Here is a 22,073-nt window from a genome sequence, read left to right as displayed (position 1 = left end):
TGGAGGACATTAGTCAAAGTACACAGCATTGAAGTCAAACCCTATCACACTGACACTAGCACTTGGACAAGCTTATGTAGTCATCCTTAGGTGCTAACATCCTCTTGTCTGCCTTTCTTCACATTTTTACTAAGTAATACTTTATACTTCAATGATCATTAAAGTCAGAAAACTTACCCTCTCTGTCCTAGTCAAAGGAATCTAGAGCAAAAACACGTCAGGATGCCTTCACATCTAGATGTCATTTGACACTTGCCCATATTCCCACCTCTCAAAAGCTAAGGCAAGATGAAGACTTTGAGGCTAGCCTGGGCTAGGTGGAAGATCTTGTATTAAACCAAGGGCTGAGGATATGAATTATTGATGGAGCAATTGTGTAACATACACAAGACCTTTGTATCTATTATTAGCATATGAAACAGAACAGACAGACAGACAGACATTAAGTCCGATGTATAGAAATCGTGAAGGAAAACAAGGAAGTGATACCTCAGAAGCAGGGAGGAAGCCCTTGTTGCTCCCTCTTCCTTCATTTCCTGCTCCTAACAGTGCCTCCCATTGGCTGGACCTAGTGGGAGCCAGTTTTCCAAGGAACTTTGGAAATATGACTAGTGGGGTGTGTGTGTGTGTGTGTGTGTGTGTGTGTGTGTGTGTGTTTGAATGTTCTAAATAGTGTGAAATAGTAGAACAAGAAAGGTGTAAGAGCTGGGTATGAAATGTTACAGCGCATGTATTCTAAATCTAAAACCCAAATCCCAAAATATCCCTCAAGGGCCAAAGATCTTGCCAAGTAAATTTGTGCTTGTTTTTCCTACCTCATGCCTTTCACATGGCCCAAATATATAGCCAGTCCTCATCAGCACCTTTTTTCTCTCCATCTATTTCTACATCCTGAGTTACATGTCATGATTCTCTTCATTTGCATGATTTCAAGATTGCCCTCTGAACTGTGCCTTGGAATGTCTTAGCACTTCTCTTCCAGCTGCAGAGACAAGTAAGACCTAGGAGAAGATAGAAGCTGTTGTGAAATGTTATGTTTACCACTGATCAGACCAGAGAGCGAAACTAGAAAACAAAATGTCCTTTGAAAAAAATCGACCTTGCTCCTTGGTGTATTCTGATCAAACACTATCTAGAGTGCATTTTAAAATCCACCATATTTCCCGAGTATACAGGATATTTCTTTAAATATCCCACTCAGTCCAACTTCCGTCCAGGCAGTGGTGTGCCTGGCCTCTAATCCAAATGATTAACAGACCCAAGAGACTATCCAAATTGAATTTAATTTTATCGTAATCTTCAGGAGCAAACTGAGTTCAATTCATTATGGTGCTAAACGGAGATAAAGAGGGAAGTTTCCTTTAAGAAGTTCCTCCTTCTTTGTTCCCTCCTCTTTCTCCTCTTCCTCCTTCCCTCCTCACTTATTTCTGCTCAGATTTTTACCTATGTAAATTCTTACTTGTTAATATGGGTAGATTTTTTTGTGGAATTTTAAAAATCATTCATCTCCGTTAAAAACTGTAGAGATAGTTTCAGAGGGTCACACCTGACGCTCCTGTTTTTCTCTACCCTAATTCCCAGTATTAGCATCATATAACTGGAGTATCACATATACACAGTCATCACAGCCCTCCAAGAGGAAGCTTCACCTTGTTAATGGAGACAACGGGTCTCTGGCAGGTGGTAGAAGACATTATAACCCCTTCCCTGTTTCCAAATCTTCCCACTAACATAGGAGTTCCAGTAGCAAGTTTCTCACACAGCCAAGAGCTCCTACTACCTCAGTTTTATTTGGTAATTCAGAAGCCAAAGGCCTCATTAGAGGAGGCTGTTCTCCATTTTCTCTCATACTTCGACATAGGGTTGTACTGTCACAGTATGACTCAGTCCCTCTGCTCCGCACTTCCTCTTGATGGAATAAATCTCTGCTGTTCAGAGACTGTAGGGACATAAACCTTTGTCCCCACATACTGTTCCTTCACTTTCATGTGTTTCCATCATCCCCATGCCTAGTCTCCTCCACTTATTGCTCCCTAATCTCCAGGTAAGTCTAGATGTCACCTCCTCTCCAGTGCCACCTCCTTTGTACCTTGCAGGTTCACAGGGTTGCCTCTGCCATGTGCTCTCTGTGCTGACACGGTGCATTGATTATATCTGAACCTTTTTTGTCCTGTGTTCAAAAAACAACCAACAAGCAAAAAACCCCCGTAAATTCTTTGAAGTCAGAAATTAAATAGTATAAGCCTTTATTTCTGCACATGTAGAGTAGGTGAACAGATGGATTCAAGGAACAATTCTGTCTCTCTAGAAAGGTAGGAAAGCCCTAGGGAAGACACAATGAGACTTTGAAAATACACGAACTCCAGCTTCCCTCACTGTACCCTTTGCAGTTGTTGAGAAGCTTGGTAAGAGAGTACATCCTGATAATGGCAGAGCTCAGGTGCATTTGGTCTTACAAGATAGACTGACACAAACCCACCGGGATTGAAGGTAATAAGAACTTAACATGAATTTGGAATTCATTCTTGAAGATGATAGGTTAAGGGCCTGATTATATTTCCTTTCCCTTCTAAAATACCACCCATACTAATAACTGAGTTCAAAAAACTATTTGGGTCAGTGCTGCACACAAAGGATTTGGGGAAAGCCTTGGAAGCTTTGGGAGCCAGACAGCATTTGGTTGACTGGAAGGTGGCCTAGCAGTGCTGACAGCACAGAAGCCATAGTGCATCTGGGAACATGAGGCTTATGAGAACTGCAGGATCCTGGTCTTGTAGGCCTTGGACATTTGAAGAAAGCTGTAAGTAGTGACTAAAAATACTAAGATTTGCTAGATGCCTTATAAGGAACAATTGGAGCCCACCATTCCCTTCTCAACCCGCCAGTCATCCCCACCTCCAGCAAGTCAGTGTTTCTACTTTGGGAAACACTGAACCAGAGAGTCTCTGCAGATGGGGCCTCACACAGAGTAAAACAGTGCACAGGGAACTGGGGTACATGACCATACAACCCCATGGCCATTTTATTCTTTTCCTTCTTTTTCATAATTCAACAACCAGACATCGCCTCTGCAGTAAATGCTACTGAGAGATGCTAGAGAAAATAAACCAAACATACGACAGAGACCTTCATATGTTGTCCCCGCCAGCGGGGACCCAGTTATTCAGGGTCCCGAAGAGGCTTTCTACCTGTGGGCCAAAATGGGGGTGAAGAGAAGAAGGAGACCAAGCAAGAGTTCTGTTGTCAAGGTCTCGTTTATTGAGAGGAATGTACAGCATTTAAAGCTCTGAGGCAGGAAATGAAGCAGGAACTGAAGCTTAGGGTGTGGGAGTTTGGGAAGTGCCCAAGGATATAAGGTGAATCACTATACTGCAAGATATCCTCCTATAACAAAGAGGCAACAGTCTTCCGGGGACATGTTCTTTGAAAAGGTCGAACCCTTCTCAGGAATCTGCTCAGGGACATCCGGTGTTTTGCTCAGGCTGAAACATCCTGTCATTGCTCCCAGGGTCTTCCTGGGAGAGGCTCTTAGTTCAACAATCTCAAGTCTGTATGGCAGTCAATTCAAGGTTAAACCTCTGTGGCCATGCAGCCCAGAGTCAAGTAGCCACCTTGAGCTATGCATTCACAAAGCGGCTAGGCCCAAATCCAATACGGCTCACTGCAATATGTAGTCTTGTGCAAATGAGCGTGTCTCCCACATCTGGACATGGGGAAACCTGTCTTAGAACAAGCCTAACCACTGATCCTTCCCCAGTCACACAAAGTTTCCAGTTCACATTTCCGTGACTCATTCTTTTTCCTTCTTTTGTTATTTCTTTTCTCTTCCTCTCCCCTCTCTCTCTTTGTACCAGAGACTGGAGAACTTAGGTCCTCATATGTGCTGACCAAACAAGCACTCGACCATTAAACTATAACCCTAGCCCAAGTGCCTCATTTATAATTTGGTTATATAAGCCAGGATCACCAGACATCTGAGGACATCCTTCCAGCAAAACAGAATCGAAAAGAATTCTGAGAAGCCAGAGACAATGCAGGGAGTTCAGGGAAGCTCTTTACTCCCAGGAAGTGACGTGCATAAAGAGATTCATGAAGCGGGGGCTGGGTCTAGTCAATGGACACTGTGAGGAAAGAAAAAGCTCCTGAACAGTTAAGTCTTTGGATTATGCCTAGACCATCGCTTCTGAGGGGATCTCCTTGACAGAGAGACACCAAGAAAGATCCCTTCAGTCTGCTCATATCTGTGATCGGTAGGCATCCCTTGCACCTTCAGTAGCAAAAGAGTTTTGAACTAGAGGTGACTGAGAAAGCTTGAGCCATAAGTACCTGGGGGCAAGATGGAAACCCTCAACAGAACAAAAAAAGGTGATAAGTGAGGAGAGGAAGCATGGACAGAATACATTGTGAACTCTCTGAAAGGCCCTGATGCAAATTGTAGATGAGGGGAAGTTATGCTTCCCTTGAAGTCAAGAAGAACAGGAGAAATCAGCCCCTACTCTACTTTCTTTTCTGATCTTTTAAAGGGAGGTATCTGTTAAATAGAGATGATTTATGCTATAGAGGAGATAAGACAAGAGATTCAGCTAAGAGCTCGAAATGGGAAATTTAACAATTTGGGAAATTAATACTAGAGTTTTGTTGAAAATCAACTTTTGAGCCAGGTGTTTGGTGGTGCGTGCCTTTGATCCTGATGCTTAGGAGGCAGAGAGAGCTAAGATTGAGGTCAGCCTGGCTGACAGAGTGAGTTCCAGGACAGCCTGTGGTATACAGAGAAACCCTGTCTCAGAAAAAAAAAAGAAAATTGATTCTTGTCTGAACGAGTTCTTTTGAACATCATCATTTTCCCTGTTGAATGAAAAATGAGACTTTCTATGTCTAGCTACATTCGCTGTGGAGCAGAACAGGGGAGGTGAGATGAGGTGTGCTTGGTTTGGTTTGGTTGTATTTGTTGCTGTATTTGTGTATCTATTAATGGATTCTAAACCAGGGTGATCTTTGCCAGACTGTATTAAAAAAAGAGATTTGTGTGTTGATCTACAGATTCCAACTGACTAGTAGCTTAAATATGGTCTGTGCCTCTGGGGTAGTAAGCACAAGCACCCTTCACAAGAAGTCCTACAGACACTTTCCCATCCCAGACTAAAGGAAACAAACTGTCAGCAAGAAAACAGCTCGACAAACGTAAGCTGGAACTGAGCTAAAATGGCCTCTAAAAGTTGAGCTTCCGTCATCCTGCATCTTCTGAATTCTTAGCTTTTCATTGTAGAATCTGCAAATAATTGACACAGGCTCTGAGTCACCTCTCTGATCCTCACCCCCATGGCTCACACTGGCTCCAATTATAGGACCTCCTCCCACACCTGCAGAGGCTGCTTGCTTGGGATTCCTTTTCAATTATTAATTAAGAGGAAAGATACTTTTACCTGACTCGGTTCGACAGGATTAAGTTTCCCCTAGCATGTTTTTATTTGCTTGTAAATAAAAGTAAATTTTAACACGTACTTACTTTTATTATTCCCTCATCCCCCCATCCTCATAACCTAGAGGACAGAATAATTGGTGTCTGTTTTATCCATCCTTACCTATCACTGCAGGACAACTTGTCCTTAAGTACAGAGACATCTTTTGTATCCTAATTTCTCAGTTGCTAGTGCTACATCCCTCATACTTCCTGTCACTGTAATTATGAAAGCTTGAGACAAGGCCCCTGGGTCATAATGATGTCCCTTTAAATTGATGTGTCTTGATGTGTTGTTTTATTTGTTCTAGGTTATTTTCCTTACCACCTTCAAGTGACATCTCCTTTCTATTCGTCATTTAGCCAAACTTCAAGCCTAAATGAACATAGAATTGTCCTTTATATGTCACAGAGTTAATAAGCAGCGTTCCTTATTCAAAACTGCCTTATTCTGTCCATTCTTCATTGACACCAGATTCACTTTCTTCTTTTAACCTGGACATTCAAAAGACATGTCTACATTGCTTCTGTGTTTTTATTCACTGTCTAGTCTTTCTGCCACAAACTTGACAGGTAAATTACAAATGTCAGTCTTTGAAAGACATTCAGGGATTATGTAATATCTTTGTTTCAGAATTCAAATTCTAAGTAAAACACAATGGGAAAGGAAAAGTATATTGTTACATTATTACATTTTGATAATTTTTTGAATGGTAATTTCATATTCACATGCACCTAGGATCATTTTCACTTTATTGAATATCTTTTGTCAAAAATGAGGCTAACCATTTTATAGGAAATAGTTTGTTGAAATAATTAAAGCATTTTTTCCAAGCAATGATAATAACTAAACTAAGCATGACATGGTTCCTGTGAATTACTCTAAAGAAATTTGATTTAGTTCTTATTTATATGTCTAGAGATTGTGTGTAAATTTCCATTATGAGATTTTTTCCAGTTGTATATTATAAAATACTTGAAATATTAAGATAATAAATAGGAACATACACATCTCAAAGACAAAAGATGATCTTAGGAACTGAGGGGAATCTGGCTAGATGATTATATGATTAAAAAATGATTGACTTATAAAGGAGACTCAAGGTAAATGTACTCAATACAGACCTATGACAATATTTTTCTTCATCAGTAGAAGATTAAAAAAAATACAATGTAAGAACTATGCAGGAATTGGTAATATTTATTCCATTCTCAACATATTCAAGATAGCTAAGTCTGTTCCTTATTGGGGTAAGTGTGGGACGTCACAACAGCAGTCTTACCTCATCAGTTCCCAAAGAAGCTGCAACCACAATCATGCACCTTGCAGGTAATAAGTAATTATTATTGATAGTTGAATGAAGGAAAAGCATCCATTGTGTTGAAAGGAAGGAAGGAAGGGAGGAAGGGAGGAAGGAAGGAAGGAAAGAAGGAAGGTAGGGAGGAAGGAAGAAAGGAAGGGAGGAAGGAGGGAGGGAGGGAGGGAGGGAGGAAGGAGGGAGGGAGGGAGGAAGGAAAGAAAGAAGGAAGGAAGGACACTAACATAGCTTGATGCAGCATCTCAGGAAGGGCAGTTGAAGACAAATCGACTGGCAGAGATGGGAAGCTATTTTTGCTATCTTTCATAGATGAAGTATCCTTGGTGTCTTTGGAGGGATCCGTTGATGGTTTGAATGAGAATGGCCCCCATAGGCTCATTGAATACTTGGCTCAGTTGATGAAATTGTTTAGGAATGATTAGGAAGTGTGGCCTCATTGGAGGAAGTATATTACTCAAGATGGAAAGACTCATGAATTTCCAGTACTCTCTCTGCTCCATGTTTTGATCAAAATGTGAAGATTCACTTGTTCTTTCACTCTGTCATCAAAACTGTAAGCCCCAAATAAACACTTCTCTAAAGTTGTCTTGCTCAAGGTGTTTTATCATAGTAATTAACAAATTGAAAGTAACTAATACAGAAATCTGAGGGGATGAAATGGGATGGGGAAACAATAAAAAGATTCGGAAGGGAGAGAATTAGGGGCCCTCTGGCTCTGCTGTGGTTAAGAATTCTAAATAGGGAAGATAGGTAAGTTAGTAAAATGCTTGTCATGAATGAATGGTCAAATGCCTTCACCATGGCTCCTCATGGTGGATCTTGATGAAAGAGAAAGTCCATGGCTCTAAACTGTTCATTACTGTTAATCATGAAAAAGGGATTCATACAGTACCAACTTCTCAGGGTGGACCTGAGATTAAACACCTTTGGCAGGGAGAAATGTCTGGGAAGGGAAGCTTATTGGCTAAACCCTCAGGGCCTCTAGTTACCTCATGAGCATGGAGATGTCTGTTCTGGGCTTATGTGACCGCAGGTCACATTTCCCTATATGGGAAGTATGGCATGTGATCCAGGCCAGGAATTTGACAGGGAGCAGGGAGGTGCCTACCAACTCAGGTGTGAGTTTCTGGGGTCTCAACCCACTCTACTCACCAAGCTTCCTGACATGTTTTAAGGTCCCCCACTTGATCCTCCTGGATCCAGATTAAAAAGCCTGATACATAGCACATACTTATAATCCCAGCACTGAAGAGGCAGAGAGAAGCAGATCCTCAGAGCTCTATGGGTATTCAATATAGTTGTCTTAGGAGGTCTCAAGCTAATAAGGGCCTAGTCTCAAAAAGCATGACAGACAGTGCCTGAAGGATTGGCCTCCAATTTCAATATCTATGTGCACATATATCTACACACCTATGAACCTGCCCACACTCATACACATATAAACACAAATTGAAAGCCATACTCAAACTTTGGTCTAGACCTGGTTCTAGGATGGTCGCGTGCACAGCTTCCACATTAGAAGGTAGAATTAAAGAGTCCTGGAGTATGCCAACCCTCTTGCCATTAGTTCACTGTTGGTTATCAAGAGTGATACTCAGGCAATGTAGTAATGAATTAACATATGTATGCACTCTCATACACATTCCTTAACTGGACAGGGATACTAATCCTAGGTGTTACTGTAACTGCAGAACACGGGGCTCAAATGATAGAGCCGAGAGCATCCAGTCAGGCATGCTTCTAAGGAAGAAAATATACACAGTGTTTTTATATTTACGTTTCTCATGAGATCCCATGCTTTGGCTCTTTTTGTCTGGTCTCTCATGTTGTCCTGCACAGCTGCTGTTGGGAGTTCTTGGGCTACTCTGTTACAAGGCTTCTGGAATGGTAGGGGCAGGAGCAGCTGTTCTCTCTCCTGACCATCTCCTATCTCCTCACAACCCTGGAAACATTTCTGTCCCTTCCAGGTGGACGTGCCACAGCATGAACCTCTCCGTCAGCCCCAACAGCAATCCTATAGCAGTGAAAGCAGTCATGATACACAGGTTTCTACTGACTGTAAGCCTTAAGCATGAAATCACCCTAATGACATTTGAAAAAGTTTTCATTTTGAGGGGCATATTTCAAAAAACCAAACAAGGTTCTTTCATTTTTATCTTACCAATCTACCCATAGAATTCCCTATAGATATAAATTTGATAGATAACCAGAAATTGACTACTAAATGGTTACTTAGTGTACCTAATCTACATTGGAAAAGCTGTGGACAGGAGCAAATGATAGAATGGCAGTCATTTGTAAAATAAAATGTAGAATCAATGAATGATACAGGGAGCTTGCTGTGTGACCTCAAATAAACTGGCTAGCCTCTCTGTGTTTCCATGTTCCTTTTATGTTTTTCTCATCTCTCTTAATATAGGGATGGTAGCTTGCCCTTCCAGATAATGCATGAATATACATCTCAAGATACTATAAAGGGATACTCTAATGTCATAAAAACAAAGACAGACATTTGTGTCTCTCGACTCATTCAAGGAGACTGAATAATCCTGATTACATCTACAGCCAGACCTACTTTCTCTCTTGTTTCTATTTGGCAAGATTATTACTCATTTTACTGGGTAAGATCTAACTGATAATTATTGTAGGACATAGGAAGGTGAAGCAAGAGTATTCCCGCTCCAAACACCATGGTTTGTATACAAAGGAGCAGGGACAACTCCATGAAAGACTTGAAATTGGTGTGTACCACGGAAAGCCTATGTGGTTTCTTAGGTCAGAAGGCACTGAAGAAAGAGTCTCTTATGTACTGTGTATTAAGTATTACCTGTCAATAAAATACCTAAGCCATAAGACTTGGCTCTTTTCCCTAGATTGTAACTCAATTATCCCATTTACACTAGTCTAAGTCTGCCATAATGCTAATTACCTCTCCTCAGTTTCATCTGATCCTCCAAGTTTGGTGTGAAATATCCCACCTCTTGACTCTTTCTCAGAACCTTGTTTCTCTTTGCTGGATGTTCCACCTCCTATTTCCTGCCTCAGCTTATAAACTATCAGAATTTAATGACAGGTGATGCTTCCCCTCAGTGTATAAGAGATTCTTTCTACAAGGCAATGTCTCCCAAAACATCATGGGCTATGAGCTCACCCCCAAACTACAGCCTCTACCTCCCTGCTCTGAGCCTTTCACTCACCCTGCCTACAAATTCTTTAGAGAGAATCTCCATCGACAAGATCTGGGCAAGATGTAGTGGGGCCTCAACCCTTTCCGAGGCCTTCAGGTTCCTCTCACATCTCCACAGTTAAGACAAAAATTAAAACCCCCAGTTTTGGGTAGGAATTTTCAACATTGAGGTGGAAATATTCTAGTCAGGAGTTTTAGAAAAGACTACAATGATATGAGATGTTCCATTTGTCATGTGTTTATATTTGTGTCTTTGTCTGACTCTCACAGTCACTTCTTAATGTAAGCGAACATCAGCACTAGCTCCGTGTTATAGAGAAGGACTACAAAACGGGGAGTGGGGGGGGTGCTTTGCAGTATCACCTGTCTGTCCTCCCATTTATCAGGAACCTACTCAGGTCCTGGGACCACACTATGTCAGACATGAACTATCATGCTTACCTCCAGACCACCTGATTCAGCATGTGCTCCTTCCCTCTTTGCAGACTGAGAAGGAAACCAAGCTCTCTCTAGGTTGCAAAGTCTACACCATGAATCAGAAATACATTGAAGATTCAAACTTAAGTCAGTTTTAACAACAAAAATGTGTGCCGAGTGCTATTTCCAATTACTAGGACAAATGGAGTTTCTAAATTCCAAGAAGCTTCTATGAAAATTCGCTTCATTTTTCTGTTTTTCTTTTTTATTTTTGTTTTTGTTTTTTGGGGTTTTTTGGTTTTGTTTTTGTTGTTTTGTTTTGTTTTTGACTCGGGGTTGATCCATTCAATAATAGGCAAGGCTGGGAATTAGTTTTCTTTTCCTAGTCTTCATTCAGCTCATCAAATTCAATAAACATATTAGCATTTTACCAGTCATAACTGGGTTCTGTACTCTGTCCAGAGTTAGGGACAGAAAGAAGGGACTTCATTCTTGCCCTCATGGTATCCATGACTGAGTTGCTCAGTACTAGAGACTTACAAGAGACATATACAATTTCTGATTGCCTGGAATTTCTGATGTAAAGTGGATACTGACAAGCTTGATTTGTAGTCTCTTCACATTTGTGTCTCCCTCTGTTTCTGCCATTTCTCCTATCTCTATATCTCTAACACACACACACACACACACACACACACACACACACACACACACACACACACGAGGGAGATGGGTGAGGAAATGGAAAATTTCATGTCTCTCTTTCAACTCAGAATCTGGTTGGCAGCACGAAAAATAAACTAAGTTGAGGGTTGAAGTAAGAGGCTAGAAAACTCTTTATGCAGAAAAGGCAACCTGGGAAGTTCCACACTCAAAGACCTGCCAGTGGCCATAGGTCAGCTCTCTTGACAGCAGGCAGAAATTCAAGTGTATAGCTAAGAAGGAAGCCGTCACAGAGAAGTAGTTCATTGGCACAGCAGCCCTCCAGGCATCAGCACTTGTAAAGTGACTTGCATGCAAAGCTCTAACAGTATCTCTCCAGCCTAACATAATGTGGCTGGTCCCCTTCTGTGCCTAGCAGGCTTTCAAGTCCCAGGGCAACTAAAGAAATCAGTGGTGAAATTGGGGCTGTTGGATATGTACTGAGCTCCAAGTAAATAAAATGAATTTTATATCATATAAAAGGGTTTGGGCAATGTATTACTCTTTGAACGTGAAATACAACCAATGTTCTCCTTTATGTGTAACTATTTAAGAGTGTAGTGAAGAGAGAGGGACAGTGGGAAGGGAGAGGGAGGCAGAGAGAGGGAAAGAGCACACAGTGATATATGCCTTTGAAATGTTTTTTCTAGTCTAAATAATTCCTTATCATATATTGATGCCAAGACTCACGTTCATGTCTGTGCAAAAATACATTTCAGCTATGGTTATCAGAATGAGCCTTTGTTCACTTGTTTAAAACTGTGCGATCAATACCTGGTGCCTTTAAAAATCGATACTGCCTAGAACCGTGAAAATGCAGTTCAGCGTGCCGGGTGTTCGGAATGGCAGTGTGTAGGAGCAATGGTGCTTTCCTTCTTTCCCAAAGGAGGAAACAGTATCTCTAAGCAGATGGGAGATTTTCCTACCCTCTCAGAGCCAGGACTCCAGAAACTCTGCCTCGGGGAGACTGCTTTAAAATTCTAGTTTCTCTGTTCGCACTGTAAATAACCAGCGGGTTTTCATAGAGATTGTACTCGCCCCAGTTTGTCTGCAGTAGCTTAGAGCTGACTGCCCGAGCTTATTCCAAGGCAGAGGAGAGCTTATCCAGGAGTGGTTACCATCAAAAAGGCTCTCCTTACTCCTTACGTGTAAAGGAAGCTTAAACGGCAGGTGCTCTTTTGCAATTCACAGGAGAATGAGAATTAGAGATAGTGACTTTGGTACCCTCGTAGTTAGCATTGTATGTGGCCTGTTATCAATGCTGAAGAAACATTGAGGAACTAATAAAAGGAAGATGCCCCAACAACAAATGAAAGTACCTGTGGAGTAGTAATCTGAGGTCGTGCTTAGAAGTGACCCTTCCTGCCACCATTCCTGAGGCCTGATGACAATAGCAGGCATGTCTAAGTAAGTAATAGTGTGACCTCGGTCGACTGTACACCACTGGCATGTATCCCGGTCCCACCAGGTGAGGCACTGAAGCTCAAATCCCTTAGCTTAGCTACCACCAAGAGATTCTCACAAGTCTGTCTGTGTAAAAACCCTTAGGCACATCTCAGGGGCGCTCTTCAAAGCAGCTTCGGTGTAGTGCTGGAATGGATAACTCAGCAGGAAGGCAGCCTCTGTGGCTTGGATGTATAGAACCTACTATACATTTCAGTGGCTTTATCTGTCCCTCTCTGGGCTGTGCCCATGCTTAGAATAAACAGGAAAAGGATGCCACTGTCAACCTCAGTGCCACTAAAGAATGGATATGCACTTGTCCTGACCCACCACGGGAATAACAGTTAAGCTCTTTCACATCAAATTTCATTTTGATTCTCTAAACCAGTTGGAAAAGTAAACCTCAAAATGTACAGGCGAATTAGCTGAGTCTTAGTTAATTCCCAAGGTCTCATTATTAGTAAATGACATGATTAATCCCGAAATCTGGCCTCCTCTCCTAGAGTTCTACTCTGTTCTGCTCTCTCTCTTCTGGTAGCTGACAACTATTAAGACTGCTCCATGAAGTCAAGACTGTGAAGGGATGTGCTGCCCGCCCCCCAGCTCACTTGGGGGTGCTCATTTCTTATGCCAAGGTTTTTTCCTTCTCTCAGATTCAAAGAGCACAGACTTGAGTTAAGTATGCAAGCATCTGGGCACTATTAAACGCTGGTACATTAAGCAGAATACTCCTCCTTTGTATCCTGGGTTTTCTCGTTCAACCTTGACAAATTGCAAAGGAAATCAGAGCACTGCAGAGCCCCCTCTCACTGAGTAGTGTGTGCTGCGATGCAGACCCTCTCACCTCTCCTCCTGAGTGTCTGTCAGTGCTGAGAGAATGCTGACAGATGAAGCCACTAATATAGCAGAAAACTGTAGCAATACTGGAATTGGCCAGTATCATTCTGAGCTCCAAGTAACTGTGGATTTGTAGGAGGATCTTCTGGGCCATTTAACTTTTATCAAGAAGGGACCAAGCATCCCAAACTGTGGTTGCCTTTTGCTTATTCCTGTCTGGCCTGGTACACGTACTTTACCCTAGGGAAGGAGAGGCTAAGTTAGAGGGTTTTAGACATGGATTTATTTCCATTCTACTTGACAGAACCTAAAATGTTTGTGAGTGATGAACTAGAGGAGGTTATGAATTGCACATAAGAACAAGGAATGGCGGTCATTACTAACAGCCAATTGCTTGGATTCATGAGCACTATGGAAATCTTCCCAATATATCTTGAGATAGGCACCATTATTGTTGCCGTTTTGCTTATAAGAAAATTGAGCCAAGAATGGATAATGACTTACCCAATGATGTATAGCCGGTATATGGGTAGGACAAGAAGTCAATAAGCATCTATAAATCCCAAATCTTAAGCTTTCTGATATAATTGACCATCACGTCAAAATTGAAAAAAGCCTAAACTGTCAAATGAGTAAGTACAATTAGAAACAATCAGATTTATTAATATCTTAAATGCTTAGTGAATTCTAATATGACGTATACACTAAGCCCATTTTCTATAGGACACAGTTTTGTTTAAAAATGAGTTTAGTAAAATCCCATGCACGACTTCCATTCAGTTAATACTGACTGATCTGACTGCAGCAGCACGCTCAGAAGGGCTCCCTTCGAACCCTGAAACCTCACAGTCACTGGGTCCGCTCTAGGAACAAATCTTCCCTTCCACTGAGTACTACTGATTGTCGCTGCCTCTGCTGATGGCTTTATCCACTCCATCTGGAACGTCTGTAGGCTTGCTCATGTAATTTCATTTTTTTAAGTTGGCATTCGAAATAATGGATCTCATTGTGGCACTTCCATCATGGTTATTACTGTGCCTTGTTTACGGTTTCTTCTTGCTCCACCCTCACCATCTGGTCTCCTTCCTCCCTCTGGATAGTTTGTCCCTTGCTTTCATGTACAGTTGACTTCAGATGTCTCAGAATATAGGGAAAAAACACAAAGGTACCTGAGCTTCTCATGCAGAGGGGACAAAGAGTTCACTGAAGCCAGCGTTTTCTGACTCCCTTCTGAACACTTCACTTAAAAGTTACTTTTCAGCGCTTTCTTGCTAGTTTCAAAGGCACAAGAAGTACGGAATGATTTAAAGTTTCGGCCTTCACTGGATGCCCTTTGAGCAAGGCAGTGCCGGATAGAGTGTTGCTTTCTTACTGTAGAGCCCTGCCTCAGCATTATCATACTTCACATCCCTGTAATCTCATATTCTGCAAGCGAAATCCATTCAGGTTCGGACGTGCTCCAAGCTAGATGGTGTAAAGATTAGAAGGTTTTCAAAATCTCAGTTGAATGTTTGAAAGGTTTGAAATCAAGTGTGTTAGCAATTTGTCTGAAAAATACTCCAGGGGAGAGAACAGAGCCAGGGGGGAAGCAGTTAAGGAAGAAATTGGGTTGATAAGAGTGGGTGTATTAGCTGTTTGTGTTTTAGCTTGGTGAGTGGATTTTCAATACATTTTGATAAGACAGCAACTTCGGAATCTCACAGTCTGCAAAGGTGTTTAGTTTATTTCTAAAGCCTTTCTAACTATAAGCTTGGTGTATCTCTATGAATTTGAAAGCATGCAGCTTCCCCCGCCCCATTTGTATCTGTAAACCTATCGTTTAGACACTGGCTAAATTATGTGAGCCTCTGTTTTCGCTTCCAAAAGGTAAAAGGTAAGTACCTTTGAATACAAGTTTCATGATTGAGCTGAGGGTTAAACTGCTCAGGCAAGAATAGGATAGATGCTAGATAAGGCAAAGGCAGTGTAAGTTATGAGCTACAGAGGAGGGCATAAGTATTAGAATATGGCAGAAAGTATTCAGGGTATCTAATGAGCCATGGAGCAATGCAAATGAGCTTTATTATTAAGGCAAGTATCCTGTCATAATACATGTTGTAGTAGTGTGATCCTAATGAGACCCTTAGAGAGAGTCTATTGATGTTCTTAATTGTGTGTAAGTTAAGTGTCAGAACGGTTTTCAGTGCATGGCGTGAGTGAGTTGACGAGAGCCTAGAGAGCAATAAAAACAGCAAAGTGCTTTGGCAGTGGTGGTAATTTAACAACAACAACAAAAAGTTTGAACCTGGAGCCCTTGCTTTTGGAAATGTAGATATATGTGTGCCTCTTTCCCTCTCTTGCTAATACTATTGAGAATTGGCAATTCCTTTACTCACGGCTATTTGATAACCAGGTTTATCTAGTGATTTGTCTCATTCCCTATTCACTGATCAGTCATTTTGAAAAGGTGCTCTGTACCTCTTATTAACTTTCTCTGGACTATCAGATTACACGACATAAATACAGAATTTCTCCAATGAGACATGGGCTTGTCCTAAGAGGCTAATGGAATAGGGTAACCACACAAATAATGGCAAGACGCTGTGAGAGAGTGTCTAATGATCAATGTGATTGATACAGTGCTGTGGTTAATACAGTGCTGTGATAGAGGCAGTACTGTGACTGGTAGAGGCAGTGCTGATTGGTAGAGGCAGTGCTGATTGGTAGAGGCAGTACTGTGATTGGTAGAGGCAGTGCTGATTGGTAGAGGCAGTGCTGTGATTGGTAGAGGCAGTGCTGATTGGTAGAGGCAGTGCTGTGATTGGTAGAGGCAGTGCTGTGATGGGGCAGTGCTGTGATTGGTAGAGGCAGTGCTGTGATGGGGCAGTGCTGTGATTGGTAGAGGCAGCTGTGATGGGGCAGTGCTGTGATTGGTAGAGGCAGTGCTGATTGGTAGAGGCAGTGCTGTGATTGGTAGAGGCAGTGCTGTGATGGGGCAGTGCTGTGATTGGTAGAGGCAGTGCTGTGATGGGGCAGTGCTGTGATTGGTAGAGGCAGCTGTGATGGGGCAGTGCTGTGATTGGTAGAGGCAGTGCTGATTGGTAGAGGCAGTGCTGTGATTGGTAGAGGCAGTGCTGTGATGGGGCAGTGCTGTGATTGGTAGAGGCAGTGCTGTGATGGGGCAGTGCTGTGATTGGTAGAGGTAGTAATGTAGCTCACAGGTGAGGTGCTGCTTGTAGATGGTTTCTCATCTTTCATGTCTCTCTGGTTGTGAAGCAGAGTCCTATGTCTCCATGAGATGGATTGACATTCACGGCTGATACTTAAGCTTCAGAGAGTAGTCATAGGACAGGGATCTGAGGAAGCTGGAAGTTCCCACTCTGTGTCCCCAAACAAATCAACGACTGGTTTTCTTGTTGTTTTCTTTTATGTTTTTGTTTGCTTTTTCTTTACAATGTGGAAATACATTCCTATAATTCTAGCACGGAGAAGACTGAGATAGGAAGAACACAAGTTCAAGGCAGACTGTGCTACATATACACACCGAGTCCCATGGCAGCCTGAGTTATATAAAAAGATCTATTTTGAAAACATAAAAACATGGGGACTGTAGGACTGTTATGTAACGTATTGACCAGTGCCTTTAATTGTGGTGCCATAGCGATTTATTCTAAAAAAAAAAACACACACATACAATAAGATACTTATTTACATCATGAAAAGCAGCACAGACCTAAAACCTAAAGACATAGGGCTAGTTAAATAAACAATGTAATAAAGAATGTAAATAAAGAATGTAATTAAGGAAAATCATGTTTATAGATTTGGTGGAAAGTAACTAGCCATCCATGTTACACTATTTAAAAGGGAGAAAAAAATTTAGCACAATCCATAGATTGAATGAGTGTGTGTGTGTGTGTGTGTGTGTGTGTGTGTGTGTGTGTGTGTGTGATCATGTGCTCACATACATACTCACATGTATTCCCAATAAGCATTTGGGGAAGAACATCTGTGAGAAAGAAAGCTGAGGCCTTTCCATCTCTCTTGTGTGTTCCTGTAGTTGGGGCTTTCATGATATCTCTAGACTTCATTTTATGACCGAGCAAAGAGATGCCCACAAAGCCCAGTGTGCACTGGATACGGTGTGATCCATTATAAATATTAGTTGATCCTTCTAGAGAGCAAAAAACACAGCTAGCTCAGATGGGGTAAATCTGCTGACAATAGTGCTCTTTAGTTTTCCCTTGGAATGAAGTACAGTGTTTTACAGAAAAGTCGATAGATTTTAGATGAACTATTTGATTAAGTCTATATTTTGCTTATTTAGCCATTTAAGGATGAATTATTAGCACAAAGTCTGCCAAATCATGGTAATTCCAGAATGGACTTCAGCACCAAAAATAACTAAGCCAACTATTACGTGCCTTTTTAATCTTCAGAGCACAGACATTTGTGTTTTACATTCCGAACTTAGTATTCTGTTAACTGTTGCCAAGGCTTTTAGGTAAAGCCATTTCACAATTATCAATACGTGCAACATGAGATTAAAAAAAAGTTCTTCCTAGAACTTCTTAATTATACAGTGTTTGAAACACAAGGCTGGAGAGATGGCCCAGCACTTAAGATCACTTGCTGAATTTCCAGATAACCACAGTGTGTATTCATATATAGTCATGCATACACAGATAAATAAAAATAAAATAAATCCTTTATAAAAATAATTTGGAACACTCTCTAGGAAAACAACTTTTATTACATTAGTTATCTTTGTTCTCATGAAAGCTGTACACTGAATTGGAAATCAAATCAGTTTTAAATGTGCTGGTGAACAACTGGAGTGGTGACACACATGGTTAAGGCCAGCACTCAGAGGCAGAGGCCAGCCTGGTCTACACAAGGTTTAGATTAGCTAGGACTACATTAAAGGCCTCTTTCTTAATATGTGTCTATCACTCTTTTTCTGTCTACCTCTCTATCTCTTCTCTTTCTATTCCTCTGTGTCTCTCTGTTGTTCTGTCTCTCTGTCTCTTTGTCTCTGTCTCTCCCTCTTTATCTTTTTTCTCTCTTTCACACACAAACGTACTTGAGTAGAAGTGGAACTGAGAAAATCTGATTGAAATTAATAGATCGTGTCCATTTCAATATCCTAGTTAGGATGATGTGCCATAGTTTTGAGAAACAGGAAACTAAGTAAGGGCTGGATGGAATCTTAAACATCTCACAAGTTGGGAATGCCGGGGTCCTTTTCTTCCTGTGAATCTGTGAGTAAAAAGCACTAGTAAGCAGACCTACTGTTCTGAAGTTGAGCATCTGCCTGGTACTGGATAAGGAATTAACAATAATGGTGGTCAGTAACCTTGTCCATACAGCGCGTCTGACTCTCCGAAGGCACAGAACCAAACTTACCATCTTTTTCCTCATTCTCAGATTACGCTCGATTCGAGGCCAAAATCCATGACCTGCGAGAGCAGATGATGAACCACAGCATGAGTTCCGGGTCCGGGTCCCTTCGAACCAATCAGAAACGCTCCCTGTATGTCAGGTAGGCATCAGAACATTCTTGAATAGGATGAACTAGTTCTGAACTACTGGTTTAAAAACTACTGGCTTAAAAATGTCATTCCTATGTTCTAATTAGCCCATGTTCGTCCTGCACTTATGCTCAAAGGCCTTGCATTTAACCATTTCCACATAATTCTTAAAATGTTATTAGGTCAAAACTCTTAACGAATCTTATGTTTTCAATTTTTTTCTCTTGAAAAAGATGAAAAGAGGGGGAATCTGTCTATGTAGCTCAAGTTAACAAATTCTAGAACTTTCTTGGTATTAGAAACACAAGTATATACACCGTATCCAACTCTCAAATTATTCCTTGATAATATTAAAAATATTAAAATATTAAAGTGTAACATTGGGTGAATTAATGACTGAAGCTCTAGATATTTGCTTGCAGTCGGTCTTGGGAGAAACTATTCCTTAGTATTTCCTGAACTTCCAGGGTGAGAGTATGTCAGCTCATAAGTATTTATTAGAAATCAGCTGTTCTGTCCAATAGTTATATGTATTGCTTGTTTTCCTGAATGTTCTGGTGGAAATACTTTTTCTTCAGTAAAATCTCAATACCAGTTGTTTCTCAGACCATAATAGTTTATTTCCCCACTACCTAAAACATATTAATTAGCCCGGTGTGGTAACTCAAACCTATAATTTCAGTACTTACGAAATGGAGGCATGGAGACTACCACAAGATTAAGAGCAACTGGAAAATGTAGTAAGTTCCATACTAGCCTTGGCTACACAGTGAGTGACTTGAAAAGGGCTGTCAGCATTTTATCTTCATGGAAACCTTGAGTGAGGTCTGTAGGTACTCAAGTACAGCATGGTCTACTTCCTAATACTAGCTCCTGTACTACATCTAAATGTCATCTATGTGTGAGTGTGTTCCTGCATGTGGTGTGGTGTGTGTGTGTGTGTGTGTGTGTGTGTGTGTATCCACACACATGCACATGTAAATATGCTTCTACCATGTGGGTCCTGGGGACTGAACTATGATCTCATCTTAGAGGGACTATGGCTCCTTATGTGGTTAGAATGAATGTATGTACTCTTCGGAGGAAACAAGTCCTCACTGTTTGTATGTCCACTGCCAGCTCTGGTCCAGGATCAGACTGGCAGCTAAGACCACATCTCCTCACTGTGATAGATATGCTAAATGATGCATATGAGTTGGACTTGTCTGAATTCCAAAGGTCTATAAAGTTGACTTTAGCTTTCTTGTGTATCGTTCATGGCAAGAAGAAAATAAAAGACCAATTTCAGAATTGGCAGGTTCTCAGGAGCCTTAATTTGCTGGATGTTCTGGCCATCATAGAATGTCAGTATATTCTGAAGAGTTTCTATGCCTCAAGACTCTTGGACTTTAAAAAATATGATATATGATGATGACAGACAGACAGATCAATCTAACAGATATATTGTTAATCTGCCAACTATATTCTAGATTTTTTTTGAAGTATGTTATTGTCCATGGAAGGAAACATGGAGAACTACCTCAGAAAATGTCTTATAGTGGCATCACAAATGAAATATAAGTTAAGTCAATTTGTATCTATTTTTCTTCTCAATACTTGTGTTATAATCACTAGTATTCATAATAAAAATTATTTTGAAAAATCCAATGTTTTACTTTGGGGTAGCAAACAGGAAAAAAAGTTTAGGTAAGAGTACCCAGGCAAATCAGTCAACTAAATGACTTTATAGACTCAAACTGCAGAGGAAAATCATCAATGTTGATGCTATTAAAAATGGAGTTAATAATGGTTGTTAATGCAGTAGAAAAAAATTTGATGAAGAGGAATAGGTTAAAAGTTTTTAAGTTGTAGAAAATTAAATCAAAGGCTATGATACATAAAATCAAGACATATTTCAAAGTATTATCGATTAGAGTCAAATCTTCATGCTGAGAAGTGGTAAACAAAAATATAATATAAAAGAAAATTGGAAATTAAACTGATAGATCATTTTAAAAGCACATTCTTTTGTTTTTTTTGGGGGGGGATGAAGGTTTTATTTCAGCTACAGTTTGTAGTCCATCATCCAGAGAGTCAGGGCAGAAGCTCAGGCAGGAACTGAAGCAGACGCCATGGAGGAGTGCTCCTTACCAGCTGTTCTTTATGGGTTACTCTCCCTGCTTTCTTTCTTTTTTTTTTATTACTTTTTTTTATTAACTTAAGTATTTCTTATTTACATTTCAAGTGTTATTCCCTTTCCTGGTTTCTGGGCCAACATCCCCCTAACCCCTCCCCCTCCCCTTCTTTATGGGTGTTCCCCTCCCCATCCTCCCCCCATTGCCGCCCTCCCACAACAATCTAGTTCACTGGGGGTTCAGTCTTAGCAGGACCAAGGGCTTCCCCTTCCACTGGTGATCTTACTAGGATATGAGGTCAGACTCCAGGGTCAGTCCATGTATAGTCTTTAGGTAGTGGCTTAGTCCCTGGAAGCTCTGCTTGCTTGGCATTGTTGTTCATAAGGGGTCACGAGCCCCTTCAAGCTCTTCCAGTTCTTTCTCTGATTCCTTCAACAGGGGTCCTATTCTCAGTTCAGTGTTTTGCTGCTGGCATTCGCCTCTGTATTTGCTGTATTCTGGCTGTGTCTCTCAGGAGAGATCTACATCCGGCTCCTGTCGGCCTGCACTTCTTTGCTTCATCCATCTTGTCTAATTGGGTGGCTGTATATGTATGGGCCACATGTGAGGCAGGCTCTGAATGGGTGTTCCTTCTGTCTCTGTTTTAATCTTAAAAGCACGTTCTTAAGTGAGACTTAAACACACTTCCATATGAAATTTCCCAGAAAAAAATCTCTTTAATATTAAAATCTTGTATTTGGTCTTCTAAAATTCCAACCTGTCATACCTTCAGAGACAGCCTTAGTATCTAATGATGTCTGAGAGACAGAGTAGTAGAGGAAACAAAGGCCAAACACAGTAAGACCCTAGAACAAGAACTCTAAGGGCTCCTAGCCTTGTTCTCCCACAATGAGTAAAACAGACCAACAAAGGAAGAGAGGATGTAAAATGGACTAGCAGAGCCCAAACAGAGTCCTTACCAAAAACGTCCCCGGAGACACTTGCCATATCTGGAGCATGCCTACAGGAACTGTACCAAATTTGTCTGTGTTTATTTTAGAACATCAACTACTCACTCTCTCAAAATAAACGAGTAGCAGGGTTTCT

At 41.1% G+C, this 22,073-nt stretch overlaps 1 protein-coding gene across 1 annotated transcript in view; it reads left to right on the top strand.

Annotated features, from left to right (window-relative positions):
* Positions 1-22,073, top strand: part of Dlg2 (discs large MAGUK scaffold protein 2) — a 1,821,467-nt gene that overhangs the window by 1,655,718 nt on the left and 143,676 nt on the right. Inside the window, 1 exon segment of the mRNA XM_032895287.1 lies at positions 18,770-18,884. Within this exon segment, the coding sequence (XP_032751178.1) occupies positions 18,770-18,884 (115 nt within the window).

The sequence above is a fragment of the Rattus rattus genome, chromosome 2 (assembly GCF_011064425.1).
Source record: "Rattus rattus isolate New Zealand chromosome 2, Rrattus_CSIRO_v1, whole genome shotgun sequence".
Classification (NCBI taxonomy): domain Eukaryota; kingdom Metazoa; phylum Chordata; class Mammalia; order Rodentia; family Muridae; genus Rattus; species Rattus rattus.
Note: the sequence above shows the minus strand (reverse complement) of the source record. Positions and strands in the feature narration are given on the sequence as shown.